This window comes from Neophocaena asiaeorientalis, unplaced genomic scaffold, assembly GCF_003031525.2.
Source record: "Neophocaena asiaeorientalis asiaeorientalis breed wild unplaced genomic scaffold, Neophocaena_asiaeorientalis_V1.1 scaffold397, whole genome shotgun sequence".
NCBI classification, from domain to species: Eukaryota; Metazoa; Chordata; class Mammalia; order Artiodactyla; family Phocoenidae; genus Neophocaena; species Neophocaena asiaeorientalis.
The window spans coordinates 82,685-100,350 of NW_020173231.1; the positions used below are offsets into that span (position 1 = coordinate 82,685).

The 17,666-nt window shown below is 40.3% G+C and overlaps 1 protein-coding gene across 1 annotated transcript in view; it reads right to left on the bottom strand.

Moving 5' to 3' along the window:
• Positions 1-860: 860 nt before the first annotated feature.
• The window catches only part of ADGRA3 (adhesion G protein-coupled receptor A3), a 118,010-nt gene continuing 101,204 nt past the window's right edge, over positions 861-17,666 (bottom strand). Inside the window, exons 15-19 of the mRNA XM_024745560.1 lie at positions 15,252-15,376; positions 13,766-13,889; positions 5,847-5,992; positions 2,621-2,716; positions 861-2,479 (exon numbers count right to left, since the gene is read on the bottom strand). Coding sequence (XP_024601328.1) covers positions 1,237-2,479; positions 2,621-2,716; positions 5,847-5,992; positions 13,766-13,889; positions 15,252-15,376 — 1,734 coding nt within the window. The 3' untranslated portion in view covers positions 861-1,236. The remainder of the gene's footprint in view (positions 2,480-2,620; positions 2,717-5,846; positions 5,993-13,765; positions 13,890-15,251; positions 15,377-17,666) is intronic.

Sequence of the window (17,666 nt, forward strand, 5' to 3'; positions counted from 1 at the left end):
GGACAGGAGATAGATAAGGACTGCAGTGCATCACTGACCAACGATAACTTTTGCATCAGACCTGTGTTTGCCCTTAGAGTGGAACTGAAAAATTAGAACTTTAGCATGAACCTGAGGAACTTTATCTGTTTAAGAACAAAGTAACAGCCAACAGATAGGAGCCAATATTGAAGAATCCAAAGTAAGTGAACGTGAACCTTGTATGACACCTTTTCATTTACGTTCATATATGGGAAGGGGATGAAGAGGCAAACTTCCAGTTATAAAACAATTAAGTCGTGGGGATGCGACATACAGCATAGGGAATAGAGTCAACTTAAAATAAGTTGACTATCTTAAAATAGAGTCAATATTTTAAGAACTTTGTATAATGACGGATGGTAACTAGACTTACCGTGGTGATTATTATCTTCATAATGTATAAAAATATCAAATCACTACGTGGTACACCTGAAACTAATATAATAAGTCAATTATATTTCAATTAAAAAAGAAATAACATGTGCTGGGGAAAAAAAAAGAATGAATAGGAAAACCAAATATAAACCACTGAAAAGCCACAAATATCAAAAATAGTATTAATAAGATGGGCAAAAGTAATGCAATTTAGGAAAAGCTTTTTAGGCATCTCCGTTTTCAAAAACAAATTCTGTGAGATTTAAAAAAAAAAACTTGTAGCATTTAAAAAGCTGTATTTATAAAATACAACAATCCAAAAGCTCTTTGATTTATATGCCATCAGTGGAGCTAATCATGTAAAAATCTGATAACTGATACGTGTATAATTCTCATTAAACTATCCCAATGCACAAACTTCATTAAAATAGCACTAAATGCTCCTAAAATGTAAAAATATAAGATTGACACAATGACAAACACCTATTTATTGTATTACATACAAGTCTGAAATGTTAAGTAGATATTACAGATCCCAAGAAAATTACATTTCAGATTCTCAAAATGTCCTGCTGGTGCTCTGACAACTAAAACAAGCCACCAGAGGGTTTTTAGACGGTTGTTTTTTTTTTTTTAAGAGGGTTTTTTTTTTTTCCAAAATTCATAAAAAAGCAACACGTGGGGGATATAAAATACATAAAATACAAAACTTAGAAGTTTATTCAAAATTCTTTTGAATCCCTAAGGTGGCTGTAAACAGTCGGTTTTTACATGTTCATAGCTTAAAGGAATTTGAGTATCACAGTTTATATGGATTTCTGCCCAGGAAGCCCACCAATGCTACACAGTAGTTTCGTGTTTCCATAATCCAGTCCTCACATTGCCAGTGCTATCCATACCCAGCAAGGGTCCATCCTGCCCAGTGCTTTTGATTGGTCCGTTCTGAATGGCCAAGTTGAGGCCATAAGACTTCTGCTGACTTTCAAGTTCAACTACAGTTGGCTTCCTTAATGCATCTTTTTTACTACTAGTTGAAACAGGCTTTTCAAAATTCCTGCTGCTTTTGGGAAGTGTGCTACAAGCATCACTGCTATCTTGTTGAGGCGGGTTGTACTGTCTCTCTCTGTAGGCTAAGTAAGCCCTTCGACTCCGAGAGTGTCCTTCATTACTGCCCGGCCGGCTTTTCGACAGGCCATTCTGCACGCTGCCTTCCACGCTCGTGGGGACGTCATAGGCGTATTCTCTTAGGACTGTGAGTCTGCTGGCCCGGTGCCCTTTACTTCTGTTTTTATGGTGGCGGCTTGGGTGTACATTTGTTCGAAATGGAACTTCTAAAGGCGCCACATGCATTTTAATATCATTGTCCATCGAATGCTCCGTCAGACTATTGTCAAGCTGAGGCGTGGCGTTCAAAGGTAGAGAGTTGGTATGGCACTGAGCTGCAGCAGCCTGCAAGTTTGTTAATTTGCAGCCCTGGGAGGAGTTTTTGAAGCTCGATGCACTCTTGTTTGTGCATGAAGATTCTGTGCTGCTGTTGGTGCACTTGGGGGTCTCCCCGCTCGGCCCACTGGAGCTGGGGGGCTGCACGTTGACCTGGACCGAGTACGTGCTCTGGCCCGGGCAGCAAGTCATGATCCATGCGAGCCGGACGTCCTCCCTGTTGACACAATGGTGAACCACGATGAATGCACTGAGGCTCAAACACGTGGCTCCAAAAAAGAAGCTAAAAACCAAGTCTAAAGGGTAATACAAAGAAACAGCCAAGGCCCCAAACATCCACAAAGCAACATATAAGAGCAAGGTAAGGCTGGCTCCCAAAAGTTGAGAACGGAAAGTATGCTCATTTTCCAGGGCTGATGTCGAGATGAGGGAGAGAGACAGGGAATCCTGATGATTTACTTCGCCATTTTCATTGGCTGCCAGCCTCTGCTGCTCCTCACTGGGTTCCTTCAGCTCGTATTTGCGCTCCGGATGTCTTTTCAACTGAATAAATATGCTTAGAAAGTACATACAGTTTACAAAAGTGATGAAGCTGGCAGGCCCGTAGAAGGCTCCCAAGGAGGGTTCCCATGCCATCCAGCAGCTAGGAAAGAAAATGGTGAACCAGCTCAGATGCTACACATGTCAACAAACCGTTTAAGAAACTGCAGTAAACTTTAGTGCTTAGGAAACAGTTAGAAGAGAAGCAATCGACTCAGGTACGCAGAGAACACTAAATACTCACTAGGGCGCATTTGGCCGACTACCGTAATTCTTGATGTTTGCTGCCGCTGTTATGCCACAAACTATGACGGGTATACCGCCACCGATCAGGTAAAACCTAGAAAGGGCAGTGATGGAAATAACAGCACATCAATCCAATTTATTAAGGTGGATACATCACAGTATCTCAGTACTGCAGAAGTTACTCCTTAAAGATTCATTACTATTCCAATAATGCATTGAAGGTTAACACTTAAAGCCCGCTTTGTTAACAATAACATTTTTTTTAAGTTTTTATTTACTTTGGATTTCTTTTTTTTTAAAAAAGCATGTAAGGTTTCTGAGTTAAGGAAAGCTGATCAGCTTCTGCCACCCTGTGGACAGGCAAAGTAACAGTAAGCTACTACAGGTAGGGCTTCAGTTTATACTTTTTTCTTTTGGGGGAATGGGGCTTCTTTTAGATTCAGCTGATAAAGCAGAAGGCTAGTCCACTACATAATGGACTTTAAGATCTTACTGCGCCACAGGTCAGACTAAATATGGAATGACGTTATTTATTTATTAATGTCCGGCTAAACCTGCATATTCCAGGATGTTCTACTGCTGTGTATGCTTATCTTCAGTCAGCTGAGATTGGGACAAGGAAGATACCTGGATCCCAGCAACGTCCTGCAGCACTCAGGCCCTTCCTGACCCCTTTCCCACAGACTAGCTGGTGCAGGAAGAAATGAGGGAGACAGAGTGGCTGGTCCTATGAAGAACAACTTTTTGCGGGGAGGTACAGCTTCTTTGAGTTCTCTGAAAAGAGAACAGGGAACGTCCTGCCCCGGCTAGCTACCCATGGGTATAGCCAATCTTAATTCTGTATTTGCCAGGTCCAAAGACACAGTCCAAATGCAAACTGGCTGGATAAAGGCAATATTCGTAACACATTTTCCATACATTTTTTCTTAGTCGTGCTCACAGGTACTAAAATCCTTCAATATGATATCATTGCTGAAAAAGACAGCTAATTACCCTATAAAACTATAACCCTGTCTTCTAATTTCACAGATTAGAGGCAGGCCAACGTCCGTGACCCTGCCCTTCTTCCTGCTATGCTAATTCATAGCTGCTTCTTACCTGAAAAGAAGGCATCAGTTCACCCAAATTTATCTCGGGCTCCACATTCCTCTCTGCCACTCCTTCCCCACCCAACTCTGGGACTGCCTGTTACCAAATAACCCTTATTTTGCAGCTGTAAATCTTCTTCTCCACTGCATATTCCTTCCAGCCTATAAGTCTATTCACGTTTTCCCTATCTTCTAAAACTTTCCTTCAACCAGCACCTTCTTTCTTGCTCCCTTTGGTGACAAACCCCTGGAAACAATGGCACCATCAAGTGCCTCACCTTTGTCACCTTATTGTGAGATGAGGCTGCTTCCACCTACCATGCTACTGAAACCGCCCTCTCTGGGGCCAGCAGACTCAAGGCAAGCCCCACACCCTCCAGGTAGCCGCGATGCTGGGGTTTCTTTAAGCTTAGGGACATGGGGGAAGGAGAGCATCCTAAAGGGTGAGCCTGCAGTGTCTAAAGCAAAGGGGGTACCTGCAGGTCACTAGGGACTGCACAGGCTTTGCAGCCCAAGCTGCCTTTTTGTTTTTAATCACCTAACAGAAAGGAAACCTAACAGAAAGCTGCATGAGGATAGGCAGGATTCCTATCTCTTAGCCAAACCCCATCCCTCAGTTCCTTTTAATACCACTGACAGGGGTGTCAAATCACATCCTGCAATCTGACCGTGGCCCAGCACTCCTGCTGCCCCTTCCCACCCATGGAACCGCTGTCCCCCCAATCTTCAATGTTCTCTTTCAATTCTTCCCTTTATCTGCTATGGCCCATTGATACGGCCCAGGGATCATTCTTAACTAACTTTTCTCTAGGAGAGGTTGCTGTTATCACTGCTTCAACGAATACACGTGAAAACATCTCCTGTCCTGTCCAGAGTACACGTAGCTCGATTTCTCTGCTAAGCACCAGACTCCCAAAATGTAAACTTGCCACGACAGAGTACTGGTGAGCCCATCTCCCCTGTGCTTACCCTCCCGGAGTCCCCGCATCTGCTCTTCCTCTATGATTTTCTCAGTTGATGGACGCACCATCTGCAGAGGGGCCTTAGCGAACTGGAGTAAACACTCTGCAGCCACCTTCGAATTCTGGCACACACCCTCAAATCCAGTTGGCCATCAATCCTGGAGAAACTGCCTCAAGTGTCTGAACACGTATCCTCTCTAATCTCCATGCCACTGTTCTAGCTGCAGTCCTCACGGGGACCCCCGAATGACCTCAGTGGAATTATTTATATATGCCCCCTACCCTCCAGCATTCCAATGTATAGCCCACATTTTAACCTGGCCCCCCAACCAAGGCCTGAAACTCAGTTTTCACTCTGAATCCTACTACTGTACACTGTACACCCTAGGTTCCTGCCACAGCCAAACTGCACTTCTCAAATCTCCTCAGCTCACCACGGGATCCTGTATCTGGAGTGCAACCTCCATCCTTTGTGCCAGTGGTCAAGCAACTCCTAATAGCCTACCATCCCCCAACAGAATTAATGGCTCCTTTGTTGATACTTTCAAATAACACATCTCCACTTCAGCTCTTACACAGCTGCAGCGGGTTCTCCTTTCAGACTGTCTCCTCAGACTGTAAACCCCTCAAGGGCAGGAGGTTTTCCTTCAGTCCCTGGCTCAGGGCAAGGTACACATCCAGCATTCAACACACTCAGAGACACTGATCGACTGACTTCTACTCATCCAGCACAAGAATCCACTGACAACTGATTCCGATTGTAATGGCAGGAACAGCATGACCCCAAAACTGTTTTGTCTTTTGTAGAGAATAACCACATGGATATGTACGTGACTAGGTTAAAATCTATCACATGACCTCAAGGAAATAAAAACAGCTAATATTTTCACAGAGCTTACTCTGTGGCCAGTACCATCTTAAGTGCTTTACAAAGTAAGTCACTTATTCCTCACAACTCCGTGAAGGAGAATCATTCCCACTTTGTAGGAGATAAAGGCATAGAGAGGATACATAACTTCACAAAGCACTCACTCCCAGTTGCAAGGCTGTTTACAAGTCCATTTTTTTTTACTTTCCAAAATTCACTGAGCAATTTTTTGTTATGACCATGCTTCATTAAATTTAAGATGTAATGGACATTTAACATAAAACAGTACACAAAGATATTAGATACCTGAGCATTGGCCTTGGTGGAGGTGGCAGCTCATCAGGATCCTGGCATCTTTTAGCTTTTCTAGTGACTTGTTTGTAGATATTTCGAGCTGTCACTCCCACCCAGAGAACTGTAGCAAGGGTGGAATAATGAAGAATTATTCCAACCTAGAAAGAAGATTGAAGAATACATGAACTAAAACAAACAGAATTCCCCTTTACAATCATAAAGTACAGTAGCTGCCAGTAAACTTTAAAAGAAGTTTGGTAAGTTACTTTTGAAAATCTGACTCAAAAACAGTATGAAGGTGTATTCTAATGATCAATTCCTTCGCCTGCTGATAAGACAAAGAAAGCACTCTAACAGACGTATAATAGAGGATCAAATCAACAGCTGGACCTAGGAGGCCCACAGACTACAACTTATACCCAAGATGACTCTAAATATATCACGGAATTCCCTCCTGGACAACAATAAGCCAAAGACATGTTACTCGTAGATGCTATGTTATAAATTAGAGTTGAGTTCCTAAAGCCCATTTTAAGGAGGAATATAGAAGTCAAGGGTAACTAGAGGGTGGAAGTCACAGCACACAGAGTCAGAGACCTGAGTAGTTCTAATTCAGAGCTTTTATATATCAAAATGGTAAGTGAGCAATATAACAGATTGATTATTTTAAGTGAGTGAGCTCTGAAATCAACAAGTTTGCCTGGTTTTAAAACAAGAATCAACCCCTTATGACACCTTAGCAAGCTTGCATAACATTTCAAGCATTGTTTTCCTCATCCGTAAACTGAGAATATAAAACTACCATGAGGCTTTGAAAAAGACAGTCTATATAAAACATTTAGCACGTCGCCTGGTCCCTGATAAGCAATTTTAAATACGGCAATATTTTTATTATTACTTATTAGGAGTATGGTTTTAAGAAAATAATTTCTGAAATTAATGTTTCTCATTTGAACAGTGGAAGGATTATCAATAACCATCTCTAGGGATTTTGTAGGGACTGAATGGGCACAAGACCTGAAACATAATAAGTGCTTGATAAATGATGGATAATTGAAATATATGTAAATGACACCAAGTTTCTTCCCAGAGGGGTGATGAGGGGCATGTCTATCATGTAACCTGTGTTTGAAGCAACACCAGTTAAAGATAAAATTCTAGATGAAGGTATGTATGGGGCTAAGAGAGGTTTAAAATCTGTTCTAAGAAAAATAAATACATGGGTCATTGGAGCAGAAAGGACATAGTTCAGCTTCCTTATCTAACTACTTACTATCTTTTTGATTCTTTCTTCTTATACAATGATTACAGGTAAAATCCTATAAATGAAAAGCTCCAAGGGGAAAAAAAATTTGTTTTTAAAGGATGGCTCTCCAATTTCAAGAAAATCAAACTGATTGACATTATCAAACCTAGGTCAGTAATAGAAGCATTTAGACTGCTGCCTAAGGCTCATTTTAATGAGAACCGATCTGCAGTTAAACGTGGTGACATATAAGCTCAGGTATTATTTTGCAGGGCAAGATACTAGGGTGGTCACTGTCCTCTTAATGACTGGAAGGGCTAGAAGGGTGGATCCAGCCCGGCCAAACCAGAGCGGTCAGAGTATCTTCTTATTAAGAAGAAAAGTGGCTCCTTGGTTCTCGTTAGTTTTACTGACTGCACTATAAAAGCAAAATTTACAGATATAAGTGGAACAAATAGCATAAAATAACCCTTTGAGCTACCTGGAGTCACACGAAATACTGTAAATAAAAACAATATCCTTGGATTTGGTGCATAGAAACCAAACATTCAAAACAAATCACTGATATTGACTCAAAATGGTATACTCTACTGTTGCTAGTTTTCTCTGACACAGAGGTCAAAAGAATGAGACAGGGCTGTAAATAAGTTTAAAAACAGAAGTTTAAAATACTTTCAACATAGGAGGTGCAAGATGGAGAATTTTCTTGTTTTAGATCTAAGAGGTAAAACTCAACCTTTAGATTTTGAAGTGTTTCTTATGGCATTTCAAAATATGCAGAAAAAGTCTGCACATCTGAAAGATACTGAAGTCTTCTAGTTAAACAATTATTACCAATAGTGGAATTTCAGGAGTCTGATGTCACCTGCTAACAGTCACATAAGCAAATCACCGAATATTCCACAAGAACCAGAATAAAGTAGTAGGCACTGAGAACTAGCAGAGAGGGTGTTCCTGTCTTTTGAAAGGAGGGAGGTGCTTCCTATTTTATTCTCCATCAGACACTTGGGCTATACTTGAAATATAACCTCACTGTCACAATTTCTTCCAAATAAACAAGAAATACATGTGGGAAATCTGTAAACAGTTTGGAAATAAATAATCTAATTCATTAGGGCATGTAAACAATTCATTAAATGCAACAGATTAGAACTTAAGAAAGTCACCTTACCTCAGGGACATGAATATCCAAAGTTGCAAAATGGATACAAAATACTTATCCTGAACAGTCTCACTTTATATACTCGTTACCTAACCATAAACTGCTCACATACCAGAGACCAGACATTGTAACAATTGGATTTTTAACCACCAATAAAACTACAATAGTACAGCATGCACAGCCAAGTGTGCAAAAAATGATCTTTAATACTCAGTCAGATATGAATATATATAAAAATTAAGAGCTTCGACTTTTGAATGCCTGCTGTGCATCCCAAAATGTATCAGACAATTTTGTGCATGCTTCTATTTCATCCTCTTAGCATCCCCATTCATTTAGTGTTACAGACAAGGAGCCTGAGGCTGAAAGAAGTTAAATCATCCACCAGAGGTCACATGGTCAGTGGCAGGGCTGCAACTCATAGCAGACCCCTCTACTCTGCGGGTCCTCTCTAAACAGGCAAGCACAGTTATTGGGGTGGGGTGGGGGACAGGACACACAGAGTCAAAGAGACTGTCGTTTGAATCAGGCTTCTGCCACCCAAAGGCCCTAGTGACTTGGGGCAAGTTTTTTCAATCCTCTAAGACTCAATTTCTGTACTAATAAAATCTGTGAGTAAGAAATACTTCCTAGGGTTAATATGAAATTTAAGATGACAAACTTGCAGTAGTTGGCAAGTAGAAAGCTCTTAATATCCACGGGTTGAATCTTTCCCGATGCATCTCACATGCCACTGCAGCGGTCCTCTGGATAAAAGACATCAGAGAACACCTGAGAAGGTCAGCTGGCACGATATTTAATAGATTAAATCATGAAGTGGTAGAGCAACAAGGTAACTTAAATAAGATCCAGCCAAATCCTTTCACTGCATAGCTAAGGAAACCAAGGACCGGAAAATTAACGCTCAAGCAGTTATTCGGCAGCCCGGCACGACCCAGAACCCAGATCCTTTCCCACCTTGAGTCAACAGCCCCTTCTACTCTATCACTCAGCTTCTCCGTTCTCCTTTGGCTCCTCTTGCAAAAAGAGAGTTCAAGGCTATAGAATGTGTCCACAGCACCACCCAGAACGGATGACAAAAGAAGCAGAGTGGGAAGTACCTGGCTGGTGGAGCATTTAATAACCTCAACCAATCACTTCGGGGAGGAACCTGTATTAGAACCTCTCCACACTGTTCATAAAATACGTGAGCTCTAAAAGGGAGAAAAGCCAAATCTACACCGATTATGTGCACATACAAAAACTGCCTGTGAAAGGTGGACACTTTAGGGTTCAGTTTTAGAGGTGGAAGAAGAGCCCAAGAAACATGAAGCCCCTACTAAGGTTAGGTAACTAGTCATACGGGCTGTTCTGGCAGACACAGCTGGCTACTAACTGAATTAAGTATTAGAATAACAAAGTGAAGTAAGTCATGTCTGGGTCAGAAATAACAAGAATGATGTTATGTCTTTCACAGAGGAAGGAAAGAACACTGTTAAAAAGAAAAAAAAGAACAGAAGAAAACAACATATAAAACCTGTCCATCCCCCACCCTAATTTTCTGGGTAAATCCTTAACTAACAGTCATTTGTTATTGAGACTCTAATAACTCAGTGCAATTCCTGCCCTTTTCATTCTAGAAATGGTATAAAATACCATTCAGGATGATGAAAGGCAGTCATCTTTACTATGGCCTCTTTCTGTTCATTTCCTTAGTGAAATAAATTTGTCTATTCCAAGAAATCAATGAATATTTTTTAGATAGAACTGAGACGATTACTACCATTGTGTGCTGAATACACTCCTAATTGTTCATGCTCAAAACAGCTCCAGGTGGAATGATTTCTACTATTAGCAAACAGAGGCCTTTTTTGTTCATTTATTCAATATCTGCTGAGCACCTACTATGCGTCAGGTCTTACACTGATTCTTGGATAAACACTGGTGAATCCAATCAATCTAATTCCTGCTCCTGTAGAGCTCTGAGTCCAGAGACAACAAATAGGTAAATGACAGTCAATCACAAAGTTTTGTAGGCACCATGGAATTTTAATAAGCACCAGAGGATAATGAGGGGAGGGGGGGTGGAGGGACTGCATCTCTGAAACAGTGACAGTAAACTGAGACCTACAAAGTAAGTGGGAATAGGCCAGGTAAAGAAGGGGAGAAAGACTGAGAAAAGAGAAGCACTGTTTTTTGTACATGTATTAAGTTGATCCGAGATCCGTTACCTAACTTGTCATAGGCTCCCTAACAAATTTGTTTTCAGATGTATAGTAATGGCCTGAAACAGGGAAATATTCTGCACTGCTAAGAGGTAATTATATCAACAAGAGTAGTAATAGCTAGCATCTAACTGAGCATTTACTGTATGCCAGGCACTCCTGAGTCATTTAATCCACTCAATTCTTACGTGCGGCGCGCACACACTTTCAATTGGATCTCATGAATACAATATTGGATTAATCATCAGCCTTAGGTTAATGATTGGGCCAAGTACAAAAGCACAGCCTGCTTTTATTTAGTTATTTAATTAGCTATTGCTAATAAAAGGTGTCCAAGAATCTTTAAATAAGACAAAAAGTAAGATCTTGACAAAAACCTGTATCAAGCCATATGGTCCCCTTCACCCAAGGTAATCATCACCCTGGATCCTGTGTTTATCATCCCTTTGCTTTCCTTTTTTATACAGTTTTGGTGCACTTATATATTTTCATTAAAAGTGTGCTGTTTCATTTTAGTTACATTTACCTCTATTAAAAAAAAAGATATCAGGGTGAATGTCACTTACGGGACTTAATTTTTCACTTATATTCCTGAGATTGACTCACACTGCTATGCCTTGTTGTAATTCATTAATTTTGACTCTTGTGTAATATCACCGTTTATTCATTCACCCTCTCAGTGATCGACACTGGGGTTGCTTCCAGGTTTCTGCTACTGTGTAGAGTGCTGCTATGAATATTCACAGGCACACGCCTGTTCCACGTGTGTCAGCTCACTCTGAGCCCAGGAGTGGGACTGTGGGTCCAGGGTGTGTGGATGCTTACCTTTAGAAGGTAAAGCCTCCTGGAGTCATCCGCTTACATTCCCACCATGTATAAATAAAACATGTGGATCCACATGTTCTTCAATACTTGGCATTGTCAGGCTTAATTTTTCTGACAGAAAAACGCATAGTATGGTAGCTATCTGAATTTGCATCTCCGTGACCACCAATGCCACGGAACATCTCTTCAGGCATACCCTGGCCCTGTGTTTACTCTGCTGTCTGTCACTCTCGCCACTTTTCCTACAGTGCTGTGTGTGGCATTCTCACTGATTACAGTTTTTAACATATATATATATATATATTTTATTCTAATGCTCTGTCAGTGGTTATGTATTGGGAATAGCTTCTTCTAATTTGAAACTTGTCTTTTCACTTTCCTTAGGAATCTTAATTTTTCAAAAAGATCTTATTTTTAATTTAGTTCAATGTATGTCCTTTCTAGTCATATTTAAGAAATCCCTCCTTATCCCAAGGATTATGCTATTTTCTAATATAAATGTTCACTCTTTGGTTTGGACTTATATAAGTTTTTAATCTACCCAAAGTTGACTTTTTAAAAATGGCTTGAAGTATAGATCCATTTTAATCTTTTTCCAGATGGATTTCCCAGCTCCCTTAACTGTACAGTGCTCTGTCTTTACCCAACTGATGAGGCAAGTAACCTCTGTCTTATACCAAAGCTCTGCGTGGGTCTGCTTCCAAGCTTGCTCTTCTGTGTTGGTCAATTTATCCATCCCTACACCAAACACTACAGTTTTAACTACAACAGCCTCAAAAGTTTGGATCATTAGAAGTCTTCCTATTCTACTATTTTTCAGAAGTGGCCTAGCTATCTTTGGTTCTTTTTTACTTTCATATAGATTCAAAGACCATTTTATTGAGTTTCACGAAAAATTCTCTTATCTATAGGTTAATTTAGGAGGAACTGCTACCTTTCTGATTTTAACTCTTCCTATTCTTGGACCTAGTGTATCTTTCCATTTATTTAGGTCTTCTTTAATATATAATAAATTTTTACCTGCAAACCTTGAACATTTTTTATTATTTCTAAGTACTTGATATTTTTCGATACTATATAAACGATACCTTCTCATTAATTGTTTTCCCATAGATGCATTTCTGCATACTAGCAGCAAACTTTTGTACATTAAACTACATTTTAAAAAAACTACATTCACTTTTGCTAAACTTTCCTATTTTTTTCAAATAATTTACCTGGAAGTTACTTTAGCTTTTTTAATATAAATAATCACATCATCTGACAACAACTCGATTATTATTCCCAATTTACAGGTGAGAAAACTGAGAGACAAAAATGTTACATATTGAAATCGGGATCTAGAAAAGATAATTGTATTCCTATGTTCACTGCAGTGTTACTCACAACATCCAAGAGTTGGAAACAATCTAAATGTCTATCGATAAAGAAAATGTGATGTATACATACAACGGAATATTTACTCAGCCATAAAAAAGAAGGAAATCCTGTCGCATACAACATGGATGAACCCTGAGGACATTATGCTAAATGAAATAAGGCAGTCACAGAAGGAAAAATACTGCATCATTCCACTTATATGAGGTATTTACATAGTCAAGCTCACAGAGACAGGAAGTAGAACGGTGGCTGCCAGGAGCTGAGGGGAGAGGGAAATTGAAGGTTGCTGATCCGTGGGTATAATTTCAGTCATGCAAGATGAAAAAGCTCTAAAGATCTGCTGTACAACATTGTCCTTATAGTTAATAACTGTACTACACACTTAAAAATTTGTTAAGAGGGTAGATCTCATTATGTGCTTTTCTGCAATAAAAAAAAGTTAAATAAATTGCCCATAGAAACACTGGAAACAGTAGAGCTGAGATCCAAATCTAGGTAGTCTGAACTCAATACTCTGTGACACTGCTTGCTATCATGTACATAGAAAAGAGTATGCAAATAAAATTTACATATTTCCTATTCACATATTAAATAGTTTTGATTTTTTATACTTACACTGCAAAAATACTGTTTACTAAGGCTACATATGTAATAATTTATTTCAAATTAAGAGATGACTATATTTTAAAATTCTTTATATGTACCACATGTAAAAAGTTTCTCATTTTTACATCTTACAGTTAAAATTTTTTCTAATTTCTATTTTCATAAATAGATAATTTTTAAAATCCTACTGTTGGAAAATGTCACTTCTCTTTCAATCATAGTCAGGATTTTATAAATTTTTTTAATTAAATGTTTGGCATTATAACAGGCATGACAAGTAGCACAAAATTCCCCAAGATAAAAAGACAAGCTCCATAAGTCACATATTCAGTTGTGAAACGAAAATTCAGAATTTGAAGTATACTGGTAAACTGTTTAAGTGACATACAGTTTGACTTTAATTAGCTAAAGAAAAATGCTTTAAAGGAACAATTTTCCTTTTATAGTTAATGAAACATGAAATTTCTAATAGGAAATTTTTTCATTTCAGTTTTTTACTTTGACTTACTGCTTGGCAGACGCTGGCATTTCTGGTTTGAGTTACTCCTCCCACAAAGATCACACATGTCAGAAAAATATGAAAGCATAAGTTCACAAGCATGTGCCAGCCTTTGAGACTGATTCTAATCAAACTGTTAAAAGAAAAGGGAAAAAATAAGACCCAGGTTAGTATACTTGAAGCTGGACATCTTCAAGTTAACATTTCCAACTCATAAAAGGCCAGATGTAAACGTTTAAACATTTTATTAAAACATACTATCAGACACACACACACACACACACGGTTTGAGAAATCACTCAATACAGTTTCTTAACATTTTACTTTGCAGTACAGCAAAAAAGACAAGTCAAATGGAACTACTACATCCACTAAAGGCTAAACAAAATCTCCATAATAAGAAATATGTGAGCTTTTGTTAGTTACAATGTCTTATGACAGATGGATTACTTGTTTGCTTCTCAGAGATTTCTGCAAGGTGCCAAGCTCTATTTTTCCTGACTTACTAGGATAACATGGTCTAAATGCCCAGTGCATTTCTTCCTGGCCTTTCATAATGAAATGCTGAAGTCTCTCTTTTTTACATCAAAATCTCCTTGTTTCTTAACTAAATATCAAGAAATGTCACATATGTCCAGCTTAAAGAGGAAAATACATTCTAGCAAAACCTCTTGTAAAGTGAATTTCTGCTTAGAAAATCCTTTCAGCTCATTATTTCTCACCATAAAATAAAAATTTCTGTAGCTTTGCCTCCAATTAACAAAAACCATATCCCACACTTAAATTCCACAAGCATTCTTAAATGCTGTCTATAAAAAAGAATATCACAACAGGCAAGAATTTATAAAACAAATAATACCACAGTCTGGTTCTGGGAGACACATCTGCAGGTAACCAGGCTCTACATTATCTCCCCCCCATGCCCCAACCCCCAGCCACCAACAAAGACTTCCCATATTCTTTCCCAGGTACAAACCCAGCAAAGTGACTGAGTGCTGTAGAAGATGAATTTACCATCACAGGCACTAATTATTTATGTCTTGAATTGTATGAAGTGAAGAAGGCCTGTAGGTATTCTGAAGTAATCGTCCTTACTTTGGAAGGATAGCATGGTATTAAACTCAGTTTTTTTTTTTAATTTTATTTATTTATTTATTTATGGCTGTGTTGCCTCTTCGTTTCTGTGTGAAGGCTTTCTCTAGCTGCGGCAAATGCGTGCCACTCTTCATTGCGGTGCGCAGGCCTCTCACTATCGCGGCCTCTCTTGTTGCGGAGCATAGGCTCCAGATGCGCAGGCTCAGTAATTGTGGCTCACGGGGCTAGTTGCTCCGTGGCATGTGGAATCTTCCCAGACCAGGGCTCAAACCCGTGTCCCCTGCATTGGCAGGCAGATTCTCAACCACTGCGCCACCAGGGAAGCCCTAAACTCAGTTTTATCCTAATTAAATGTGAAATAAACTCCACAGACCTCTATTCACAAAGTGTTACTTCTTACCTGTGATGGTATATGTAACTGACGATGACCACTAAGAGGCAGAAGAGAAGAATGACAGCCGTGGTATAGACCACAGGGTGCAAGAGATTGGCTGCCTGGGTATAGAGTTCAGATCCCGTCAAATCCTAAGGGGGGGAAATGAAAGCATTATTTTAGGACCACTTCTCTGGACATCTAGTTACTGAGATTTTCTCAGTGACTAAAACCTACTGATAAACAGAACTCCGGCCCTTACATCTCTTCATTTTATTCAAGGACTATGGTTCACGCTATTTTCCTCACACATTACTTTGCCCTCCTAACTCCCATGTGTTAACTACTCATGCAGTGTGTGTATACACATACACACACACTCTTGTCTTACCATGGACCATCTGCTTTACAAATCTGAATACTGACTCTCCTATGAGGGTAATGGAGAGCAACCACAGACTTCATCCTTTTTGATGCCCTTTCACCCACTTATCACTCTGTGCATTCACCAGCTGATAAAGCACAAAGCAGCAGCATCTTCAAGTCAATAAAGCCTAAATAGATCTCTCTAACCTCCCACAGTCAAGTTCAACAAATATGAATGAACCAGACATGGTGCAAAGCACAGGGACAGAGTGGTAAACCGTGGTTCTTGCCCTTGAAGAGCTGAAAGTCACAGGGCACTAAGACGCACAATCAGATCACAATAATGTTTGATGAACAGAAGAGCAGCCCGGTGATGGGAGCGAAGAGGTCAAAGGTCAGTTAACAGTAAATAATAATAGCAAATCACTTACATAGCATTTACTATAATCCAGGCACAGTGCCAGCACCTTACACAGAGTAACCCTATGAGCTGTGTATATTGTTAGCCCATTTCATAGCCTGAAAAACTGAGGCACAAAGAGGTTAAGTGCTGGGAAGGAGGATTAGATCCAAAAGAGCTTGGTTACCAAGGCTGTGATCCCAAAACCAAGGCAGACAGTGCCTTCCTAAAATGAAAACAGTGGATAGCTTAAGGCTTCCTTCCTTATAAAGGACCAAAGCAGGCTGGGAGGACACCTGCACCCAGGCCGGACAACCAGGGTTTCAGGGTCAAAGCTGTAGATTTACCAGATCTTAGCACTAAACTCTCTTTCTAAACTGGCTCTGAAAGCTGCAAAAAGGTCAGCTGGATGTGGGAGGGCGTTCATAATGGGTGCACCTCCAATCCGGAAGTTCTTGAGACAATTCTGGAAACTAGAAAAACTAGATGAAAGACAGGAGGGAATGGGTGACAGACAAGGACACTGAAGACCGGCTCAACGGAGTAAGGAAGGAAGCAGCACATTTTCCCATAGAAGAATCAGAGGCTGACAGTGTATAATTACAGATCCAAAAAGATCTTATTAGAACACCTTAACAAGCCCCTCACCGTAACAAATTACAAACAGAGGCCACAGAGCCTGACAAAAATCAGAGTTAATGGGAAACGGTGAGATACCACACAGAAAACTGCATTCCAGCCCAGGCACTCGACCCCACTGTGATGAGTCTCGAACATATAGTTCTTCTCTTTATTCGATAAATGTTAACTGGGTACCCACCATGGCAAGGCGCTACACTAAGCACTGGGCATCAGCTAAACGCAGGACCCTCCAGGGCTGACAGTCTATAAACTAAGACTCGAAAAGGAAAATACAAGACAAAAGCCTACCGCCACCATTCTGAACCTGCCCTTGTGAGATGCCCGCGGGATCGGTCTATGGTACACAGCTTCAAGGTACTTGCATTCTGTTAAAAGTCCAGAATATTAGAGGAGAAATTAAAAAACTACTAGGGCAACTGGAACCAGTTAAACGCTAGCTGGAGTGCACACATTTCCCCTCGCTTTTATGAAAAGCTCCTCTTCCCATGTAGACTAAATAATTGAGGATAAACTTTCAGTGTCCAGAACGTGGTCTCTAGACTCTTTCCGTGCACTGCCTGCTTTCCATTCCTCCAGGAAATGTTCAAGAATACGTCACCACTTACTAGCTGTATGATTTGGGGCAGTTACTGAGATGGAGGTACCACAATTATCTCATCTGGCAGGATCTGAGGAAGGGGCAGAAGGTGTGTACGCGTTTCTTCCACCAGCCTTTGCAGAGAATAACAAGACACAGGCGGCTGGATATTATCTAATAAAACATCAAAGTGCCAGTTCAGTTCTCAAAATATGTCATATACAATATTTACATTTAAAAGAAATTAGGGCTTCCCTGGTGGCGCAGTGGTTGGGAGTCCGCCTGCCGATGCAGGGGACATGGGTTCGTGCCCCGGTCCAGGAGGATCCCACATGCCGCAGGGCGGCTGGGCCCGTGAGCCACGGCCGCTGAGCCTGCGTGTCCGGAGCCTGTGCTCCGCGACGGGAGAGGTCGCAGCAGTGAGAGGCCCGCGTACCACAAAAAAATAAAAAATAAA